The following is a 22,027-nucleotide window of genomic DNA, read 5'->3' as shown; positions in this document are numbered from 1 at the left end:
AAATACAACACCTGTTTGAAATAAGTGTGTTTTATTGGCAAATCTTTATTGGTATAAGAAAACATGGCTGCCCTGGTCATGATAGACGAGGCGCAGCTTCCAGTGTGTCAGACCCCCTGTTGTTTGGCTTCATCAGCAAACAAACCATAAATACATACAATAACTGCTAAATACTTTGGTGTAAAAAGAAATAAAATAGGAGTGAGCGACTGTACACAACTAATGACAAACTACACAGGAGTGTGTGGTGGATTGTTTTGTGTTGGTTGATTTTACAGCTTAAATATAATTGGGAATTATTGTGTCCATGTGAATTATACATGAATTGGAATACATTTTGCCAGATAATCACATGGATATTTAAATGCCCTTTTTCGTCAAATCAACTGAATAGAAATGTAACGAACAAGAAAGAAAATGTGCAGAGGCCTATGTAACAAGTCATCCCTGGTGTTGAATTAACAAATTACCGCATAACCTTCAACATCAGCAAACAAGAAAATATGTATCTTTAGGGGCCAGCTTCCCTGATACAGAGCAACCCCAGTCCTAGACTAAAAAGCATAGTTGAAAGGGATCTTAAGTCCAAGGCTCGGCTTTATCTATGTCCAGAAAACTGGTCCTAGGTCAAGTTCTTTCAAATTTTCAAACAACTATTTAGTGTTTTTCCCCTTCAAATCTGTAGACGCTCCCGTCCCAGCAATGTCTCCATGGAGCCCGTTGTTTCATTAGTGTGGTTCACGTTGCTCAGTTGAACCAGTATATGGCTTCTATACAGCAGCCAATGCCAGGTCGTCAGAGCTGAGATTCACTAGTAGTTTAATTCATTCACCAGGATGATTATTTCACTTTATCCTGAGGTCATTTTCTCTAAATCAATACTACTGAGATTTAACCATAAAGGCAGTGTTACAGTTTACAAAGTTTCAGTTTCCATTTTCTCTGAAAATATAAGAAAATACTATGTACAGGTGCTCAAGTGTACAATTGAATGCACTTTTGGGGATTACATTGATTACAGCATAAAAAACATGCAGGTTTTAGTTAGACCACTTCATAAACTCCACCCTGAAATATTGGTGGTTTGAGTGTTTGGTTTGCGGTACATCAAGTACCTTAAACACTCAATGGCTCTTAAAATGGGATTGTGTATGTTTGAGAGTTACATTTCCCAAATATTGAATATCTCCTAAAACTAGACACAATGTTGCTTGTTGTAGTATCCACTAAATGGCCTGTTACTTTTCCATGGCCACAGCGATGGGACTCTGACACTCGTTTTAGTCGGGATGGGTTTCCAGAACCTGTCATCTGGGTGTTTATTTTTTCCAGATTTGTCAGGTGGCGTCTGTGTCGTTGCCTTGGGTCTGGTTCAGTGGGGAGGAACATTAAAAGTGTTGCGTATAGAAATGCATTGCATAGAACTGTCACAATTGTGCAATTCTCAAATCCCATTATTTAAAGTTGTATGCATTCTATATAGAATACATTTCTACCTGCAACGTTTGGAGCTAGAACTCTCTACTAAACAGGGCCCTTGTAACGGTGCAGGGAAGGGAGAGTCAGTTGGTCGAGGGAATATAGTAGCACCCCTGTCTGTTCCAGTACCCCTCTACAGGTGAGTGTCCTCCTCGTCTGGCATGTCCTCTTTGAGCAGGCTGTCGATGGGGACAATCCAGCTGTCGTTGAACTCTCCGTTCAGGGCCACCTTCTTCTCCTGCATCTCCGGCTGCACCTCCATCACCTCCAACGTGGGGTTGTCATGGTAACCATCCTCCACCGTCTGCAGCTCCTCCGTCAGGTGTTGCTGTTGAGAGAAGATAAGGGGAGATTTCGGGTGAGGGCCCTCAAAGCATAGCTCAACTATTATTAGGAAGTATTTTAGGAAGAATGTGGATATATCACAGACAGACATTATTGATTGTAGAGTAGTTTGATTTTCTAATTGTTTACTTGGAGGTTCTTCCGATAGGACTTGCGGTGGTATGAGGCGTAGATGGCGAAGCCTACAATCATGGCCAGCAGAGCTCCGCAGGATACCAAGATGGCAATCAGGGTCATGTTGTCGCTTGGTTTCTGACAGAATAGATGAAAAAGTAAATAAAGACCCACTCTGACACGCCTCCCTCCAAATACAACCTTTACATGTTCTCTAGTAGCCAGTTTATAAATACATTCAAGGAAATATGTAGTTCACAATGTTAATAAGACTTACTCTGGTGATTTCCTCATAGTATTGCTGGACGACAGAGTTGTCCACTAAAAGAAATCAAAAGAAACTTTAATTTACAACAGTTCACTTCTGGTACTTGACCTTGACAGCAATTGTCTCAAACCCTCTCAAATAGTATGTATTTAAAACACAATTCATACAACTAAGACTAGCATTAGGAAACGGGGTGCGTTAGGTGTGCTCTATTTCATTGCTTTGGAAGCGTATGAATCGTGGGGACTGGGTAGTTTACATACCTTTGCCGGTCATTACCACGCTGTCAAAGGTAGTGTGTCTGTTGTTCTCTCTCACAGTCAGAGTACAGTTAGCGTCATGCATCTGAGACATCAGCTGTCGACACAGCTTCTCCAGGTCCTTCCTCTCGTAATTCTGACAAGAGAAAGAAACACGTTTGTAAGGCTCCATCAAGTTGCACCAAATGTTTTCATCGTTTATGAATGGGACAAAAAACAATCAACATGCCTTGTTTAGTGAATCTCTATCTAGAGAGTGGCAATTGCTGAGCTGATGTCATTTCACCATGATATCATTACAACCATCACTACAATGCTGGTTTTGGTGAGTCGAGGGAAAGGTCAAAGGTGAGATGTCAGCATTTCCCGTGCAGTGAAGTGTCAGTTATTCTTGGCCTTTCTGAAGCAGAGCAGCTGTTCATAGAAAGCGAGGGAGAATGAGAGCGAGGAAGAACGCGAGAGAGGTGTGGGAAAAAACGGAAACCAGCGAAAGGCAGGAAGGTTTCCCACTAAGACACTTTTTCCACCCAATGCCTGCGGAATCCTGTTTTAATAATATAATGCTCTGCTTCCACTACTTCCTGTCCTGGCTTTGGAAACGAGTGACGCTCTGTGTTGAGAATAGACGGGTTGGTTGTTTAGCAGCAAAACAGAAGCGTGCGCAACTATGGGGCAAAACAGATGGTTATCTTAGATTGTTGACAACATGTTAACTCTGTCTCCAAATGTTTATTGGAAACTTAAATACATTTGCACAATGAGCACTTGTTGTCTTTCAAATACATTGTTACAGTTGTTGGTTAGCTAGCTAGTGGATTTTTGCCATATTAGCATAGAAATTATATCAGTCAAAATACCTCAAGACATGGTATCAGGAACAAGATACAACGAGCTGAAACGCGCCACCTACGATTCCCCACATGGCAGCTTGTCATTGTTGCTAGCCAACTGGCCATCTAGAACCACAACAACACGCAGAATTCTGCCTCAGCGTGCACATTGTTTTCATGACGTTGTCAGCTAACCCATCTATAGGACCAGGGGAAGGGTAGAGGTCAGAGCAGGCTTTCACCATCCTGGTCTTTGATGACCACTCTGTGAGATGGTTCAAACTGCAACTGAGGATTTGTCATTACATTTGTAATTTGAAACCGAATGTAAATGCAGACCTAAACTCGTAAGCAAATCTAGGATGACAGTAGAAAGGAGAAACCCTTACCTCTCCATGTCTTTGGGACTTGACAAACTGTAAAAAGCAGAAAAAAAGACAAAGTTAAGGTCATATTTGTGTGCGTTATGATTCAGAAGATTTTTCTTGAATCAGACTGACAAGTCTTTTATGTTAAACTCTTTCTGTCATACCGTAAAGCTCTTGGGAGGAGTTGTAGTCTCAGCCATGGTTGTAGACACCATCCTTTCCTGTGTGCTGGTCGTGGTGGTAGCAAGACTACTGCCTGAACCCACAGGGCTGGATGTGGAGGGGGGATGGGAGGGAGAGGACGATGCTGACCATGGGGTTGGGCCCACCGATGTTGTAGTTGAAACCTGTGTGACTTCTTCAAGAAGCATAAATAAGAGAATGGACAATTTTGTCTGTTGAGTGTTCTCTCACTTCCATCATGTAATCACACATGACCACATGTGATAAGAACTGTTCAGCTTTTAGGGTTTTGAGTCTAATTCCTTTGAGACTACAGCCAAACTCTATGCTGGGTCAGTGATAGGTGTTTTGAGGTGAAATGGTGTTGGGAGATAGACCCTCACCTGTAGTGTCCGGGGGGGTCTGAGTGAGGGTTCCTGAGGACCCAGAGGCCCCCGTTCTAGCAGTATCCGCGGCAGTAACAATGCTGGCCCCGGGTGTGACGCCGGATGTCGTGATTGTGGAGGTGTTAGAGGCTACACTAGTCACCTTCTGAGTTGATATCAGTGACGGGGTGGCTGTGACGCCAGCTGTAATTGTGGAGGTGTTAGAGGCTACACTAGTCACCTTCTGAGTTGATATCGGTGACGGGGTGGCTGTGACGCCAGCTGTAATTGTGGTGGGGATCGAGGCTACACTAGTCACCTTCTGAGTTGATATCGGTGACGGGGTGGCTGTGACGCCAGCTGTAATTGTGGTGGGGATCGAGGCTACACTAGTCACCTTCTGAGTTGATATCGGTGACGGGGTGGCTGTGACGCCAGCTGTAATTGTGGTGGGGATCGAGGCTACACTAGTCACCTTCTGAGTTGATATCGGTGACGGGGTGGCTGTGACGCCAGCTGTAATTGTGGTGGGGATCGAGGCTACACTAATCACCTTCTGAGTTGATATCGGTGACGGGGTGGCTGTGACGCCAGCTGTAATTGTGGTGGGGATCGAGGCTATATATGAAGAGGATGAGGGTAGTTGCGTTGGATTACCATCAGTACAGTGAAGTAGAAGACCTGGAGTGAACAAACACAAAACAGCATTAACTGTTTAATCTGAAGCAAATATTACATAGGCCTAACTAAATGTAATTTACTTAGCTCAACTTAAATGGAAATAATGCCATTTCTAGTCTCTAGAACTTGGTCCATCATCCCTGTGAGTTGCATACAGTTTTATAAATATCTTGTATTTCTAAGAGAATATCAGTGATGAGATATTGAGGAGGCTCTGTGGTGAACTCTGTGTAAACCTGCTGTGTTTAATTTCCTTCTCTCCAGACAGCTGTACAGTAGTCATTCTCTCTCTGTTTCTCTATTCATAGTTAACAGGACAGGATGCTCCACACCCAACCTATGGGCTTGCCCCAGCGCACGGTGAACAATCCTGGACCACGTTCTTAGGCTGGGACCCTAGGGATTTAGAACAATGGCTTCTATAGGATCCCCTCCCGCAAACCCACACACACGTACCGCCATAGCATTATGACAACTACTTGCTTCCTCATACTCAGTCCCGCACATACGTGGGTGCACAGTTACACACTAAAAACACTCATACCTCTCTTATCTCACATGTTCATATATCAGGCCGTATACCTACATTACTAACACACTGCACTATACATAGCATACATTTCAAAGGCTACATATGCTGTCAATTCATATAGGGCTGCATAATTAATCTAATTCACATCAAAATCGCAATATTGTCGCGCAATATTCATGTCGCAAGAAGATTCATATCGCATGCAATATTTTGAAACGCCGCTCAGCCTGTGTAGCGTCCGTTTTTATAGTTTACTTGTGGCTGCTTCACACACGCTCAAGCCCCGCCCCATCAAGCAGCGCAGCTCCTCCTCTTTAGATTCACTATAAATTTGCATGCTGTTCTGTTAGGTCAAATGCAGTCAACAGATTGTTCCAGACAACGATGACACTTTTTTGCTATTTAATATAAATCATTCTGTTTCTAGGATTCCAACAGCTCACCCAAGTGTTTTGATCTACAGGTAACTGCCAAAATAAAGGAAACACTTGAGTAAATGACCGATACAAAGTATATGTAAAGCAGGTGGTTCCTGAGTTAATTAAGCAATTAACATCCCATCATGCTTAGGGTCATCAGATAGGAAGATTTTACTCCACCCAAAATCTGTCCATGAAAATAAGCCCACGAAGTGAGTAATTTTTGTATGGAGGTCAATGAGAGTGTGTTGAATTTGATCAACAAAACATTTAATTGTAATGTGATACGTGAGGGTTATTTAATCGAATAAAAGTTTCGTAATGGTTAGATTGTTACGAATGCACTGATAAATGTGGCATTTCGGCAACTTACACAAAAATGTTTTTATCTGAGTTGTGCCTGTTGTCATAGAGATACAGTGCATTCAGAAAGTATTCAGACTTTTGTTATGTTAGAGCCTTATTCTAAAATGGATCAAATATTTTTTTCCCCTCATGAATCTACACACAATACTCCATAATGACAAAGAGAAAACTGTTTTTTAGAAAGTTTTGCAAATTACAAATAAAAAACACAAGTATTCAGTCCCTTTGCTATAAGAATTGAAATTCAACTCAGGTGCATCCTTTTTCCATTGATCATCCTTAAGATGTTTCTACAACGTGATTGGAGTCCACCTGTGGTAAATTCTATTGATTGGACATGATTTGGAAAGGCACACACCTGTCTATATAAGGTCCCACATTTGACAGTGCATGTCAGAGCAAATACCAAGCCATGAGGTCGAAGGAATTGTCCGTAGAGTTCTGAGACAGGATTGTGTCGAGAAACAGATCTGGGGAAGGGTACCAAAACATTTCTGCAACATTGAAGGTCCCCAAGAACACAGTGGCCTCCATAATTCTTAAATGGAAGAAGTTTGGAACCACCAAGACTCTTCCTAGAGCTGGCCTCCCGGCCAAACTGAGCAATCGGGGGAGAAAGGCCTTGGTAAGGGAGGTGACCAAGCAACCGATGGTCACTGATAGAACTCCAGAATTCCTCTGTGGAGATGGGAGAACCTTCCAGAAGGACAACCATCTCCGCAGCACTCCACCAATCAGGCCTTTATGGTAGAGTGGCCAGACGGAAGCCACTCCTCAGTAAAATGCACATGACAGCCCTCTTGGAGTTTGCCAAAAGTTTGCCAACCTCTCAGACCATGAGAAACGAGATTCTCTGGTCTGATGAAACCATGATTGAACTCTTTGGCCTGAATGCCAAGCGTAACTTCTGGAGGAAACCTGGCACCATCACTACGGTGAAGCATGGTGGTGGCAGCGTCATGCTGTGGGGATGTTTATCGACGGCAGGGACTGAAAGATGAACGGAGCAAAGTACAAAGAGATCTGCTCCAGAACGCTCAGGACTTCAGACTGGGGTGAAGGTTCACCTTCCAACAGAACAACGACCTTTAGCACGCAGCCAAGACAACACAGGAGTGGCTTCGGGACAAGTCCCTGAATGTCCTTGAGTGGCCCAGCCAGAGCCCGGACTTGAACCCAATCGAACATCTCAGGAGAGACCTGAAAATAGCTGTGCAGCGACGCTCCCCATCCAACCTGACAGAGCTTGAGAGGATCTGCAGAGAATAATGGAAGAAACTCCCTAAATACAGGTGTGCCAAGCTTGTAGCGTCATACCCAAGAAGACTCGAGGCTGTAATCACTGCCAAAGGTGCTTCAACAAAGTACTGAGTAATAACGCTATAATTGCACAGATACAAAGATTAGTCCTCTAAATACCTCTGTGGCCTGTTTTTCACACGCGTATCTGCCCGCTCATTAGCTGGAATGGTCCCACCTGATCTCATCTCCTCCTGCCTGTCTTTTATCTTTGGGAACATGTATTTCCATTGTTAGAGGGGTCACTCGAATATCTTGTCAATATAATAGACAGTATTTGGGGTGATGTATAAAAATGTCCAGTTGCCCATTATTTTGGCTACCATGGTTAAAAGAAAAGATCTGTGACTTTGAAAGAGGGGTCTCAAAGGAGCATAGGGTGTGTGTGTGTGTGTGTGTGTGTGTCTCAATCACCAGATCTCAACCCAATTAAACCGTTATGGCAGATTCTGGAGTGGTGCCTGAGAGTGTTTTCCACCACCAACAAAACACCAAATGATGAAATTTCTTGTGGAAGAATGGTGTTGCATCCCTCCAATGAAGTTCGAGACACTTGTAGAATATATACTAAGGCACATTGAAGCTGTTCTGGCTGGTAGTGGCCCAGCAGTTACCTGTATATTGCAAGTCAAATTGCAATATTTGGTTAAAATAAAATCACAATTAAAAAAATGTTTTTCAGATATTGTGCAGCCCTAAATCTATACACATAGGACGACATTGTTTTTAAAACAGTGCTCAATAATTGGATATTCCTCCCAAGGTTACATCCACAAACACAGGCTTACAATACAGGTAGTGGACATACTGTACATACACACCCACTGTCACGATCATGTTGACGTGAAAGAGAGGACCAAGGCGCAACATGACTTGAATACATCTTCTTTAATTATAACGACGAAGATGAACACGTAACACTTAACACACTAACCAAACAACAAACGATCGTGAAACCTAAAACGCAAGTGCACACACAAACTACTTACGTCGACATATACATATACAATGACCCACAAACAGCTAAAGCCTATGGCAGCCTTAAATATGGTTCCCAATTAGAGACAACAGAAACCAGCTGTCTCTAATTGAGAACCCATTCAGGCCACCATAGACTTTCCTAGAAAACTACACACCCATAGACACAGCTAGATACATACACTCAACACAAACCCATACACTACAACCAACACCCCGCTCTACCATATAATACCCCAAAATACACACATAACCCATGTCACACCCTGACCTAACTAAAATAATAAATAAAACAAATAATACTAAGGCCAGGGCGTGACATAACCCCCCCCTTAAGGTGCGAACTCCGGGCGCACCAGCACATAGTCTAGGGGAGGGTCTGGGTGGGCTTCCTTCCACGGCGGCGGCTCCGGCACTGGTCGTGGTCCCCACCCCACCATAGTCATAAGGGGCAGCACCGGGATAAGGGGCAGCACCGGGATAAGGGGCAGCACCGGGATAAGGGGCAGCACCGGGATAAGGAGCAGCACCGGGATAAGGGGCAGCACCGGGATAAGGGGCAGGTCCTGGCTGAGGGACTCTGGCAGGTCCTGGCTGAGGGACTCTGGCAGGTCCTGGCTGAGGGACTCTGGCAGGTCCTGGCTGAGGGACTCTGGCAGGTCCTGGCTGAGGGACTCTGGCAGGTCCTGGCTGAGGGACTCTGGCAGGTCCTGGCTGAGGGACTCTGGCAGGTCCTGGCTGGACGGCTCTGGCAGGTCCTGGCTGGACGGCTCTGGCAGGTCCTGGCTGGAAGGCTCTGGCTGATCCGGTCTGGCGGAAGGCTCTGGCTGATCCGGTCTGGCGGAAGGCTCTGTAGGCTCTTGGCAGACGGGCGGCTTTGCAGGCTCATGGCAGACGGGCAGCTTTGCAGGCTCATGGCAGACGGGCAGTTCAGGCGCCGCTGGGCAGACGGGCAGTTCAGGCGCCGCTGGGCAGACGGGCAGTTCAGGCGCCGCTGGGCAGACGGGCAGTTCAGGCGCCGCTGGGCAGACGGGCAGTTCAGGCGCCGCTGGGCAGACGGGCAGTTCAGGCGCCGCTGGGCAGACGGGCAGTTCAGGCGCCGCTGGGCAGACGGGCAGTTCAGGCGCCGCTGGGCAGACGGGCAGTTCAGGCGCCGCTGGGCAGACGGGCAGTTCAGGCGCCGCTGGGCAGACGGGCAGTTCAGGCGCCGCTGGGCAGACGGGCAGTTCAGGCGCCGCTGGGCAGACGGGCAGTTCAGGCGGCGCTGGGCAGACAGATGGCTCCGACGGCGCTGGGCAGACAGATGGCTCCGACGGCGCTGGGCAGACAGATGGCTCCGACGGCGCTGGGCAGACAGATGGCTCCGACGGCGCTGGGCAGACAGATGGCTCCGACGGCGCTGGGCAGACAGGCAGTGCAGAAGGCGTTGGGCAGACGGCCGACTCTGCCCTGCTGAGGCGCACAGTAGGCCTGGTGCGTGGTATAGGCACTGGCTGCGCTGGAGAGGAGGAAAGCTCTGACAGCGCTGGACAGGTGGGAGCAGCTGGAGAGAGAACCCGGAGAGACAGCCTGGTGCGGGGGGCTGCCACCGGTGGACTGGTACTTGGAGGTGGCACCGGGTATACCGGACCGTGAAGGAGGACACGTGCTCTTGAGCACCGAGCCTGCCCAACCTTACCAGGTTGAATGGTGCCCGTAGCCCTGCCAGTGCGGCGAGGTGGAATAGCCCACACTGGGCTATGCTGGCGAACCGGGGACACCATTCGTAAGGCTGGTGCCATGTATGCCGGCCCGAGGAGACGTACTGGAGACCAGATACGTTGGGCCGGCTTCATGACATCTGGCTCGATGCCCAACCTAGCCCTCCCAGTGCGGCAAGGTGGAATAGCCCGCACTGGGCTAAGCACGCGTACTGGGGACACCGTGCGCTTTACCGCATAACACGGTGTCTGACCAGTACGACGCTCTCTCACTCCACGGTAAGCACGGGGAGTTGGCTCAGGTATCCTACCCGGCTTTGCCACACTCCTCGTGTGCCCCCCCCCAAGAAATTTTTGGGTCTGACTCTCGGGCTCCCAACCGCGTCGCCGCGCTGCCTCCTCATACCAGCGCCTCTCTGCCTTCGCTGCCTCCAGCTCCGCCTTGGGACGGCGATATTCCCCTGGCTGAGCCCAGGGTCCTTTACCGTCCAGGATCTCCTCCCAAGTCCATTTCTCCTTGCGCTGCTCCTGTTGCCGCTGGTCATGTTGCTTGGTCGTAGATTGGTGGGTCATTCTGTCACGATCATGTTGACGTGAAAGAGAGGACCAAGGCGCAACATGACTTGAATACATCTTCTTTAATTATAACGACGAAGATGAACACGTAACACTTAACACACTAACCAAACGTGAAACCTAAAACGCAAGTGCACACACAAACTACTTACGTCGACATATACATATACAATGACCCACAAACAGCTAAAGCCTATGGCAGCCTTAAATATGGTTCCCAATTAGAGACAACAGAAACCAGCTGTCTCTAATTGAGAACCCATTCAGGCCACCATAGACTTTCCTAGAAAACTACACACCCATAGACACAGCTAGATACATACACTCAACACAAACCCATACACTACAACCAACACCCCGCTCTACCATATAATACCCCAAAATACACACATAACCCATGTCACACCCTGACCTAACTAAAATAATAAATAAAACAAATAATACTAAGGCCAGGGCGTGACACCCACACATAAACCATACACGAACACTCTCACCTCCCACTCCACATGTGCACTGTAGAATAAAGATGTGGGGGCTCTAATCAACTCTATTTAATCCAACCTCATAACAAGGTTTCTATACTACTTGAATCACCCTTACAACATTCCAACCAGATTGTCAATCTCCATATCAATACATATTTTCACACTCTAATAGTCATTGTATTGTATGTGTGTTATTGAGTAGGGCCCCTCCTGTTGACCAGCCCGTTAAAAAGATGCTCACCCAGGATGTAAAGATGTAAATCCAGACGTGGTGGGTTGTCATGGTGATTAATAGTGGTTGTCTTTGGCAACGAGGACATTGTCTAAAACAGCCTCTTATCAGTGTCTGTTTTAGAGGGGTGGTGGAGGAGGGGAGAGGTAAAACATTGTTGTCTCCATCTCTTCTCTTTGACAGGCAGCCTACGCTGTGGCTGCCATCCCAAACTGCAGACACGCCAATTGTTATCAGGCTCCATTAAGCAGCTTAGTAGTCACTATGAGGAGAGAAGCCAGAGACACAGACAGCTCTGTAGGAGGGGGAAAATCTGAATCCTCCCCCCGGGCCCAGCCTGTTTATTTACACTCCTGGTAATGTCCCCTGGCAGCTAGTAAAGGGGGCTGCTTCAGCATTGGTAATGTCACCTGGTAGCTAGTGAAAGGAGGTCGCTACAGCATTGGTAATGTCACCTGGTAGCTAGTGAAAGGAGGTCGCTACAGCATTGGTAATGTCACCTGGTAGCTAGTGAAAGGAGGTCGCTACAGCATTGGTAATGTCACCTGGTAGCTAGTGAAAGGAGGTCGTTACAGCATTGGTAATGTCACCTGGTAGCTAGTGAAAGGAGGTCGCTACAGCATTGGTAATGTCACCTGGTAGCTAGTGAAAGGAGGTCGCTACAGCATTGGTAATGTCACCTGGTAGCTAGTGAAAGGAGGTCGCTACAGCATTGGTAATGTCACCTGGTAGCTAGTGAAAGGAGGTCGCTTCAGCATTGGTAATGTCACCTAGTAGCTAGTGAAAGGAGGTCGCTACAGCATTGGTAATGTCACCTGGTAGCTAGTGAAAGGAAGTCGCTACAGCATTGGTAATGTCACCTAGTAGCTAGTGAAAGGAGGTCGCTACAGCATTGGTAATGTCACCTGGTAGCTAGTGAAAGGAGGTCGCTACAGCATTGGTAATGTCACCTGGTAGCTAGTGAAAGGAGGTCGCTACAGCATTGGTAATGTCACCTGGTAGCTAGTGAAAGGAGGTCGCTACAGCATTGGTAATGTCACCTGGTAGCTAGTGAAAGGAGGTCGCTACAGCATTGGTAATGTCACCTGGTAGCTAGTGAAAGGAGGTCGCTACAGCATTGGTAATGTCACCTGGTAGCTAGTGAAAGGAGGTCGCTACAGCATTGGTAATGTCACCTGGTAGCTAGTGAAAGGAGGTCGCTACAGCATTGGTAATGTCACCTGGTAGCTAGTGAAAGGAGGTCGCTACAGCATTGGTAATGTCACCTGGTAGCTAGTGAAAGGAGGTCGCTACAGCATTGGTAATGTCACCTGGTAGCTAGTGAAAGGAGGTCGCTACAGCATTGGTAATGTCACCTAGTAGCTAGTGAAAGGAGGTCGCTACAGCATTGGTAATGTCACCTGGTAGCTAGTGAAAGGAGGTCGCTACAGCATTGGTAATGTCACCTGGTAGCTAGTGAAAGGAGGTCGCTACAGCATTGGTAATGTCACCTGGTAGCTAGTGAAAGGAGGTCGCTACAGCATTGGTAATGTCACCTGGTAGCTAGTGAAAGGAGGTCGCTACAGCATTGGTAATGTCACCTGGTAGCTAGTGAAAGGAGGTCGCTACAGCATTGGTAATGTCACCTGGTAGCTAGTGAAAGGAGGTCGCTACAGCATTGGTAATGTCACCTGGTAGCTAGTGAAAGGAGGTCGCTACAGCATTGGTAATGTCACCTGGTAGCTAGTGAAAGGAGGTCGCTACAGCATTGGTAATGTCACCTGGTAGCTAGTGAAAGGAGGTCGCTACAGCATTGGTAATGTCACCTGGTAGCTAGTGAAAGGAGGTCGCTACAGCATTGGTAATGTCACCTGGTAGCTAGTGAAAGGAGGTCGCTACAGCATTGGTAATGTCACCTGGTAGCTAGTGAAAGGAGGTCGCTACAGCATTGGTAATGTCACCTGGTAGCTAGTGAAAGGAGGTCGCTACAGCATTGGTAATGTCACCTGGTAGCTAGTGAAAGGAGGTCGCTACAGCATTGGTAATGTCACCTGGTAGCTAGTGAAAGGAGGTCGCTACAGCATTGGTAATGTCACCTGGTAGCTAGTGAAAGGAGGTCGCTACAGCATTGGTAATGTCACCTGGTAGCTAGTGAAAGGAGGTCGCTACAGCATTGGTAATGTCACCTGGTAGCTAGTGAAAGGAGGTCGCTACAGCATTGGTAATGTCACCTGGTAGCTAGTGAAAGGAGGTCGCTACAGCATTGGTAATGTCACCTGGTAGCTAGTGAAAGGAGGTCGCTACAGCATTGGTAATGTCACCTGGTAGCTAGTGAAAGGAGGTCGCTACAGCATTGGTAATGTCACCTGGTAGCTAGTGAAAGGAGGTCGCTACAGCATTGGTAATGCCCCTGGTGGCTCAACCTGGTCTCAGAGCATTTTGTATTATTCTTTACGTAAATCCAAGACACTCCATTTAGTATGATATGTTACGAATTACGATTTGTAAATGTTACGAATTTGCGAAACGTACAATATGTTACGAATTTAGGATAAAGGGTTAAGGTTAGGGTAAAAGTTAGCCAAAAGGGCTAGGGGCAGGGTTAACGAACATGCTACGTAGTTGCAAAGTAGCTAAAAAGTAGTAAGTAGTTGAACATTTGCTAATTAGCTAAAATGCTAAAACGACCAACCACCCTCCGCTCATTTTTGCCTTAAGTAACCTTCTCTCTTATGTAACCATACCACATGTAACATATCAGACTAATTTCAGTGTCCCGGATTTATATTTCCTATGTTACGTCTAGTCAATGAGACCAGGCTGGGTAGCTCGAGAAAGGAGGCTGCTTCAACATTGTCGTCTAACAGGTGGAAGTTTCCCAGTAGGACTGAATGACAATGAAAAAAATTTTTTTTACAGACAGTATTTCTTTGCTACATTTTTAGACAGCTTTTGAAAATGTGTAAATCAGGAGTGATACAGTTCATTTCTGACATACACTATGCAATGTCTTGAGAGTAGACTGTACTACTCATGCAGATATTCGGTGTACAGTATGTATTTGACCTGGGACTGGTGTACTGCTCCTGTGATTTCCACACAGTGTTCTGCCTCTGAGACTCTGTGTTGTTGTGAGACGTGTGTCTCTATCTGTCTGCTCCACTTTTCCCCCCTCCTCTACCTCCTCTAGCTGTGATGTCATATTTTGGGATGACCCTCTTTGACCCCGCCTGTCACCTGGGTGTCTGTTTCTTAACAGGTGACAGCAGCAACCCTGATCCTGACATTATTAGCTGGGGCTGTTTTTACCTCAGAGACATTCCAACCCTCCCACAAACACACACTCACTCACACACACACACGGATAGCACCTGTAGTCTCTCCAAAAACACTCATTCCTTAAGATATGTCCTCCTTTCTCCGGGAGGGGGTGGGGGGGCAGGAGATGGAATGGAAGGTTCCCATCTCCATAGCTTCCCTTTCCTCTGCTATAGGGTCCCTAGCTAGTAGCCATGATGCTTAGCCATGATGCTTAGTAGTGAATCGGGAATGAAGCCTCCTTGTTGTAACTCATAGAGCACACCAGAGCAGGTTCCTGTATACCACAGTAGGATTACATTACTATCTCCATGACTATTGGATGTCTGTCTGTGACTACACAGCATAACTGGGCCAACACAGACTGACCTGCAGCCAGGTCTTATTAGCCTCTTCCTCCACCAGGCTGTTATTAAGATGGAACGCTAGGTCATTGGGTCCAGTTATGTTTGGTCTGCTGCTACAGTGGCCTGTCTCTCTCCCACGGAGTGCGACCCGGTGTCCCGGACCCTCTCAGGGCCAGACGGTAGTCAGAGGGTGTGAGAACCGACCCCAAGGTCCTTCCTGTTGACTCTGTTATGCAATAAGATATGGGCTTCTTTGCTCTCTCACTGTGTGGGTGTGTAGCACATGGGGATATGTGGCTCAGTTGGTAGAGCTTGGCGCTTGCAACGCCAGGGTTGTGGGTTTGAATCCCATGGGGGACCAGTACGAATAAAAGTAAGCACTCGCTCTGGTTAAGAGTGTCTGCCTAATGACTAAAATGTAAATGTGTGAAACTCCCTCCTCAGCCTGAAGTTTCCCCACTTGCGCCACAAATAGCTAGCTTTTCATGCAGCGCCGACTGGTACGACACTTCAGGAGGGTGGTCACGTGTGCTAGCAAGGCAGAGGTCGTGGGTTCGAGCCTCGGTTTGAGCTGAATCAAGAAGAAGTGGTTCTCGCTAAGCAAGCAGTGTGACATTCTTCACGTGTGTACATGACTTAAACACAGAAAGCATGAAACACACCCTGCTCTGACTCAAGACTAACAGAAACCCAGGAAAATACAGTCAGTTACTTCCAGATCTTCAAGATGGAAATGCAACAAGATGATGATAAGGCCTCTAAATGCCATTTACGATAGGGCTGAATTCTCCAACTTCACCAGTGTTTATGTTCCTAACTCATGCCTGTGACAGTGTTATGGCTTGGCCTGTCCCACTGTGACTAACGAGTCAGTAATGGGGTCAGAGGGGTGTCTCCCTCTCCCCTGCCCTCCCCACAGGGGTCCTGTTGTTGGGTCCTGGCGGGCGTCAAGCACAATCATGTTTAGCGTGAGAGCCTCCATCCGTACACAGTTAAAGCAGAATGACAATTGGCCTGGAGGGTGGAGACTTGTTGAATTATCCTGCCTTCCTGCCAGCCATATTGTAAGAATAACCTCCGGGCCCCACACAGACTACTGATAGAGGGAGGGGAGCAGAGGCTTATGGCAACCAGCCTGGACACCAGCAGTGGACATCTTAAAAATAAAAAGAGCCTTTCTTAATGCTGAGTCCTAAGGGTGTGTGTCTGCCGGTCCACTTGTGTTCTGGCATGGGTATGTGATCCTGTCTAGCTGTGTGTGTATTCATCTCTGTCCCTGTATGTGTGCCAGCCAGGCCATCCCATAATAAGGCCAGATTTATGTGCGTCTGAGCGTGAACATCCACCATGCGCTGCCAGAGGCAGGGGAGTAAATAAATAAATGTAGCTATCCCTCTCCAGCCCCAGACACACAAAGTCACCCTGTTAGGTGGGTGACGGCCCACACAAAAGCCTGGCTTCCCCCGCGTGTGGCTCTGCCAGGGGGGGTTACTCCCTCACCCCCGGCCCCCTGCTGCGGCCCAAGCTTTTTAGGAGCCCAGTAGTCCCCCGCCTTCCTGGGGTGTTGTCCCATTGAGAGGGCTAATTCAGAATTGGAACTGGGGGAGGAAAGGGGAGATGAAGGGAAGAGAGGAGGAGGGAGGCCGTCTTTACACAGTACTCATCCAATAGGCTCCTCCGTTAAGGAGAGGGGCTGTGAATGTAAAATCACTGTATGAATAAAAGGGAGAAAGCGGGAATGGGGAATAGGGGAGGTGGGTAGAGGAGAGTGAGGGTGGAAAAGGGGTGTTGGTCTCTGTCTGATGGTGTAAATCGTATTTTTTATTTTATTTAACCTTTATTTAACTGTCTGTGACTACACAGCATATCTAACATGATAAAGATAATCAGCTGCCACACGGTGTGGGTCCACACACCCAAACACAGCCACATTCCTAGTGCTGTGATGCCAGGGTGATGGGTGTGTTTGTGTCTATGTTGAGCTGTGGTGTGCACATATGGTCCAGCACTTCTACAGGACTTTAGTCTATAGAGGTCTGGGTCATTCCATGAAATGAGTCCCTTTTGGGTAGTGTAACTTAGTGAATGAAAAAAAGTTTGATTTCACCTAATCTAACATTCTGTCATGAACAGCAACTTAATAAAGATTTTATTTTTTCATCTCAAGAAGTTCAATAAAAAAATATCTATAATAACTACTAAGTGACGAATAAATTAACAGGGTTGACGATTCTGTCATAAATCAGCCATAAATCCCCTTGTGACAGGGTTGTTAAATTCTAGCCGGTCTATCTACGGGTAACAGGGTAGACATGTTATGCTCGACACGCTAAGTTTTTCCACCAGAAAATGGACAAAAAGAGTAGAACCAGCTCACTTGCTTATACATTATGATTTTAATCATGTTTATTTAGATTTTTTTTTACAAAGGAATAGTTTCACCATATTAAAACGAGACTTTAGTTCACGTAACAGGGCTGACCTTAAAATGAGGGACAGGTTTTTTCCCCTTAAAATGAATCACTAATCACATGAAGAAATAATACTCTTCAGGAATGATTTTATCAACGCAACAAAATAACTAGCGCTTCACAATAATGGTGAAAACTTGGACTATCCAAATAGAGTGTGACTCCATCTGTAGATTCTCTACAGATGGTCATACTATCAATAAATCATCTGTTGGTTTGCAACTGCTTGTTAAGGTTAGGGTTAGCTTTAGAATAAGGGTTAGGGTTAGGATAGGGGTTAAGGGTTAGTAGATAGTTGAAATGTTACAGATGGACTATCCAAATAAAGTGTCACAAAGCTTGGAGAAATGTTGTCACAGAGGGTGTACTGAGGGACATGTCAAAATGCAGAATTTTTATACTTTAGCAAGTCTTTATTCATAGTAAAAATCTAATTCATTGAATGTTCCATGTGGTCTATATTAATAGGCACTACATTTAAAGAGACATCCGGAACTTTGTCGACTACCTAAGTATTTTTTAAATTGGGCTGGACTCTTTGACACACACACACACACGTTTTGTTTGCTTGGCTCTTATTAGGAAACATCCACTCTCTTGTTTTCTTAGAGGTAAAGTAGAAGGGAGTTCCCAGCCATGGCAGAGAAAAGAGTGTGAGGAGAGAGTGAAGGTGGGAGGGAGAGACCTTGTACATGTGTGTGTTCCTGTATGTGTGATATGAGAGAGAGATGAAGCAGGGAGGCGGTAGAACGGAGGAGGGGAGCCGAGTGAAGGTCTGTGATGCATGGTGCCAGCCACTGGCCTGATTAATGTCCACATGGCCTGGACATGTAGGAGTGTAGGCTGCTCTGGGGTGAAGATAGAGGTGGAGGCTGTGGTGGTGCTTTATCATCCACATCAGACAGTGATGAATCACAAGGCTTTACTACACTTACTGCCTAGAGGAACTGGAAGCCTCCCTCTCCTGTACTGTTCCCCAAAACTGCTGTTTAAAACCCCAATCCCCTGATTGTCAATAGTGGATCTAAATCCCCTGGCTGCCTCTGAAATGGCACCCTATTCCCTTTATAGTGCACTATTGACCAGCGCTGTAATGGGCCCTGGCCACGTTACAATGCACTACTTTTGCAGGGCCCATATGGCTCATGTCAAAAAGTATGCTCTATAGAGGCAATGGAGTGTCATTGCAGACGCACAGCCTGTTGAATGTCCTGTTTCCCCTCACTTTTATGAGGTGAATTTCCAGGGGAGTGAAGGAGTGAGGACTCCGTCTCCCTGTCCTTGCATTTGAGTGAACCAGGCTGTGTGTGCGCGTGAGGAGACGGAGGGAGCTCATGGCCGTCTCCTCTCAGGATGGGAATCTGGTGCCACACCTTCCTTAGGAACAGGGATGTTGTTAAAGTTTTCCTATCTATTGTTCTCCACTAGCGCTCTCCCATAGGCTAGGCCTAGGGAGGATAGCCGTGGCTGCCAAGCCGCATCCCGATCATAACAGAGATCCTGGCTGGGTTTACCTTTTAGGAAAACACATGACATGACCTTCATGTCCCCAAATAGAGGATGAAAGGGACTGGGAAGTGGTGTGTGTGGGGTAGACTCTGGAAGGATCTGGTCTGGGATATTTGACCTTTTCTTTTTAAAAGCACTATGGTTCGTTTGCAGATTGAAAATGTTTTATTATACATCATAAATTAATGGTTTGTGTTCTATCAAATGGTATTGGAGGTTGATTTGTATCCAAGGAGGACATTATTTTTATTAGTGCCTATATGCTTGGCAATAATGCTTGTCAAGTTAGTTTTAGGCCTAACTAATTATGTGGTCTAAAAGGTTTTGGGAAAGGGCTGACCGTGAACATCCAGTCTGTTTTTGCTCGGCGACAAAAAAACAAAAGCCTCCTCTACTTTTCATGAATTTATAGTGGCAAGAGGCAGGTGGGACCTGCGCGTAATTAAGGAATAACACTCCGCCTCACCATTTGGCATGAGGGTCGTCTCGAGCGAGTCACGGGGGCACTTCATTATGCGGTCCCGTTGTCTCCCTCCCGGCCTCCCGGCTCTTGAGCACAGTGTGAGAGGAGAGGACCCGGGCGTGAAGAGGGGGCAGATGTTTCAGCTGCGCGGCCCTGGCCCTGACTCCCTGGTGCCACTCCCTCAGATGCCAGTCTCTGCCTCGCACTTACAGTGCAACTCCCCCTCACTCACTCCTCGATACCGAAATTAGAGCAGCATGTTGTGAAAGCGCGCAGCTGGTATAGATTCTCACTAGTATTAGTGGGATAGAGGGCTAATAAGATAACGGTTTAATAGGAATTATATTTTTGTATCTTTGGATTACTGCCAAGCAAAATTTTCTTTTAGCACCGATGACTGAAAAAAATGACAATATGTCAATCATATAGACGGAATATAACGAAAACTATTTAATTTTTGATGGGAATTCCATTCCATTTTGTTTTACAGATTTACAGATTAGGCTACAAACTTCCGTGCATCATCAACTGTAAACTATTGATGTGCGCACCTGTTGCTGAGGAGAAACACAGAACCTCTCATAATCAACATTGTTTTATTTAGTTGTTTTTCTTTTATTATGAATTGATAAATGATGATACCAAATGTGATCTCCTCCTATGTTAACTTCTGTCATTGAATGTCTTCAATTGCTCAAATAAAGGAAAGGTGGTGATGGGGTCTTGTGGGTCCCCAAAAATAAAACCAACTTTGATCAAAATAAATAAAATACAAAGAATAGACACTTACCAAGTGGAAGAAGTGCCCACGTGATTCGCATTTTCGTTTCCATTCTGTTTTTTTACGCAACTTTGTTTCATTCAGTGTTGCTGCTGCACTCAATCCGTGGTTTTAGGTATTCCCGAATCAGAATGTTGAATACAAGTAGCGGATTCTTGCTGGAGACGCCGTTCCGTTACGCCTATCTCCTTGAATTTGTATTTGAAGTAAATGATTTCCCCAAAGTTATTGTTTTGCTGAAAGCTAAGAATGCTTTTGTTTGGCGCTTCTCCCCTTCTTTTCTCCCCCTCTCTGAGTCGGGAATTTGGGGGAAAGTTTTTCTCCAGTCTCCTTGACTGCGCTGATTGTGTAGCGTTGTTGCTGGCTCCCTCTCCCCGAGTGGCTTGAAAACGTATTGTGCTTTCAAAGCGCAAGCCCCGTGGCCAGTCCAGACCCCAGCCTTCTTTACAAGTGTTCAGCTGTTACTCACAGGCCCATGGCACTGCCCATTCCAGCTTGTCATGCGAGGCAAGGGGAGATCCAATAGAATGCGTTTTTGGGTGAACTCTCAAGCTGACCAACACTGAAGAACAAAGGAAACGACTCCCAAAGACTATGTTCCTTCAGTTTGCCTTACTCCAATAATGGTCAATGATACAATAAATACAGTGGCTTGCGAAAGTATTCCCCCCCTTGACATTTTTCCTAATTTGTTGCCTTACAACCTGGAATTAAAATAGATTTTTGGGGGGGTTGTATAATTTGATTTACACAACATGCCTACGACTTTGAAGATGCAAAATATTTTTTTTACTGTGAATCAAACAAGAAAAAATACAAAAAAGATAAATCTTGAGCAGGCATAACTATTAACCCCCCCCCCCCCCCCCCCCAAAGTCAATACTTTGTAGAGCCACCTTTCGCAGGAATTACAGCTGCAAGTCTCTTGGGGTATGTCTCTGTAAACCTGGCACATCTAGCTACTGGGATTTTTGCCCATTCTTCAAGGCAAAACTGCTCCAGCTCCTTCAAGTTGTATGGGTTCCCCTGGTGTACATCAATCTTTAAGTCATACCACAGATTCTCAATTGGATTGAGGTCTGGGCTTTGACTAGGCCATTCCAAGGCATTTAAATGTTTCCCCTTAAACCACTCGAGTGTTGCTTTAGCAGTATGCTTAGGGTCATTGTTCTGCTGGAAGGTGAACCTCCGTCCCAGTCTCAAATGTCTGGAAGACTGAAACAGGTTTCCCTCAAGAATTACCCTGTATTTAGCGCTATCCATCATTGCTTAAATTCTGACCAGTTTCCCAGTCCCTGCTGATGAAAAACATCCCTACAGCATGATGCTGCCACCACCATGCTTCACTGTGGGGATGGTGTTCTCGGGGTGATGAGAAGTGTTGGCTTTTCGCCAGACATAGCACTTTCCTTGATGGCCAAAAAGCTCAAGTTTTGTCTCATCTGACCAGAGTACTCCTTCTTCCATATGTTTGGGGAGTCTCCCACATGCTTTTGGCGAACACCAAATGTGTTTGCTTATTTTTTTCTTTAAGCAATGGCTTTTTTTCTGGCCACTCTTCCATAAAGCCCAGCTCTGTGGAGTGTACAGCTTAAAGTGGTTCTATAGACAGATACTCCAATCTCCGCTGTGGAGCTTTGCAGCTCCTTCAGGGTTATCTTTGGTCTCTTTGTTGCCTC

General features: G+C 46.3%; 1 protein-coding gene across 1 annotated transcript; it reads right to left on the bottom strand.

Moving 5' to 3' along the window:
* Positions 1-14: 14 nt before the first annotated feature.
* Positions 15-20,820, bottom strand: podxl (podocalyxin-like). The gene is made up of 8 exons (XM_071386922.1): positions 20,358-20,820; positions 4,231-4,893; positions 3,829-4,022; positions 3,686-3,712; positions 2,470-2,602; positions 2,216-2,259; positions 1,954-2,076; positions 15-1,807 (listed from the first exon to the last, which is right to left on the bottom strand). The coding sequence occupies exons 1-8, from the start codon at positions 20,398-20,400 to the stop codon at positions 1,613-1,615; spliced, it is 1,422 nt and encodes a 473-aa protein (XP_071243023.1). The 5' UTR covers positions 20,401-20,820; the 3' UTR covers positions 15-1,612.
* Between the last annotated feature and the right edge of the window lie 1,207 nt (positions 20,821-22,027).

Source organism: Salvelinus alpinus, chromosome 37, assembly GCF_045679555.1.
Source record: "Salvelinus alpinus chromosome 37, SLU_Salpinus.1, whole genome shotgun sequence".
Lineage (NCBI taxonomy): Eukaryota > Metazoa > Chordata > Actinopteri > Salmoniformes > Salmonidae > Salvelinus > Salvelinus alpinus.
This window is presented reverse-complemented; position numbering and strand designations above follow the sequence as displayed.

What these genes read in the sequence shown, in the direction of transcription:
- podxl (XM_071386922.1), bottom strand. Translation starts at nt 20,400, where the DNA reads ATGGAAACGAAAATGCGAATCACGTGGGCACTTCTTCCACTTG. An exon ending in GTGGGCACTTCTTCCACTTG is followed by an intron (nt 4,894 to 20,357) that starts GTAAGTGTCTAT and finishes TGTTCACTCCAG; the next exon opens with GTCTTCTACTTCACTGTACT. An exon ending in CTCCTCCCAAGAGCTTTACG is followed by an intron (nt 3,713 to 3,828) that starts GTATGACAGAAA and finishes TGCTTTTTACAG; the next exon opens with TTTGTCAAGTCCCAAAGACA.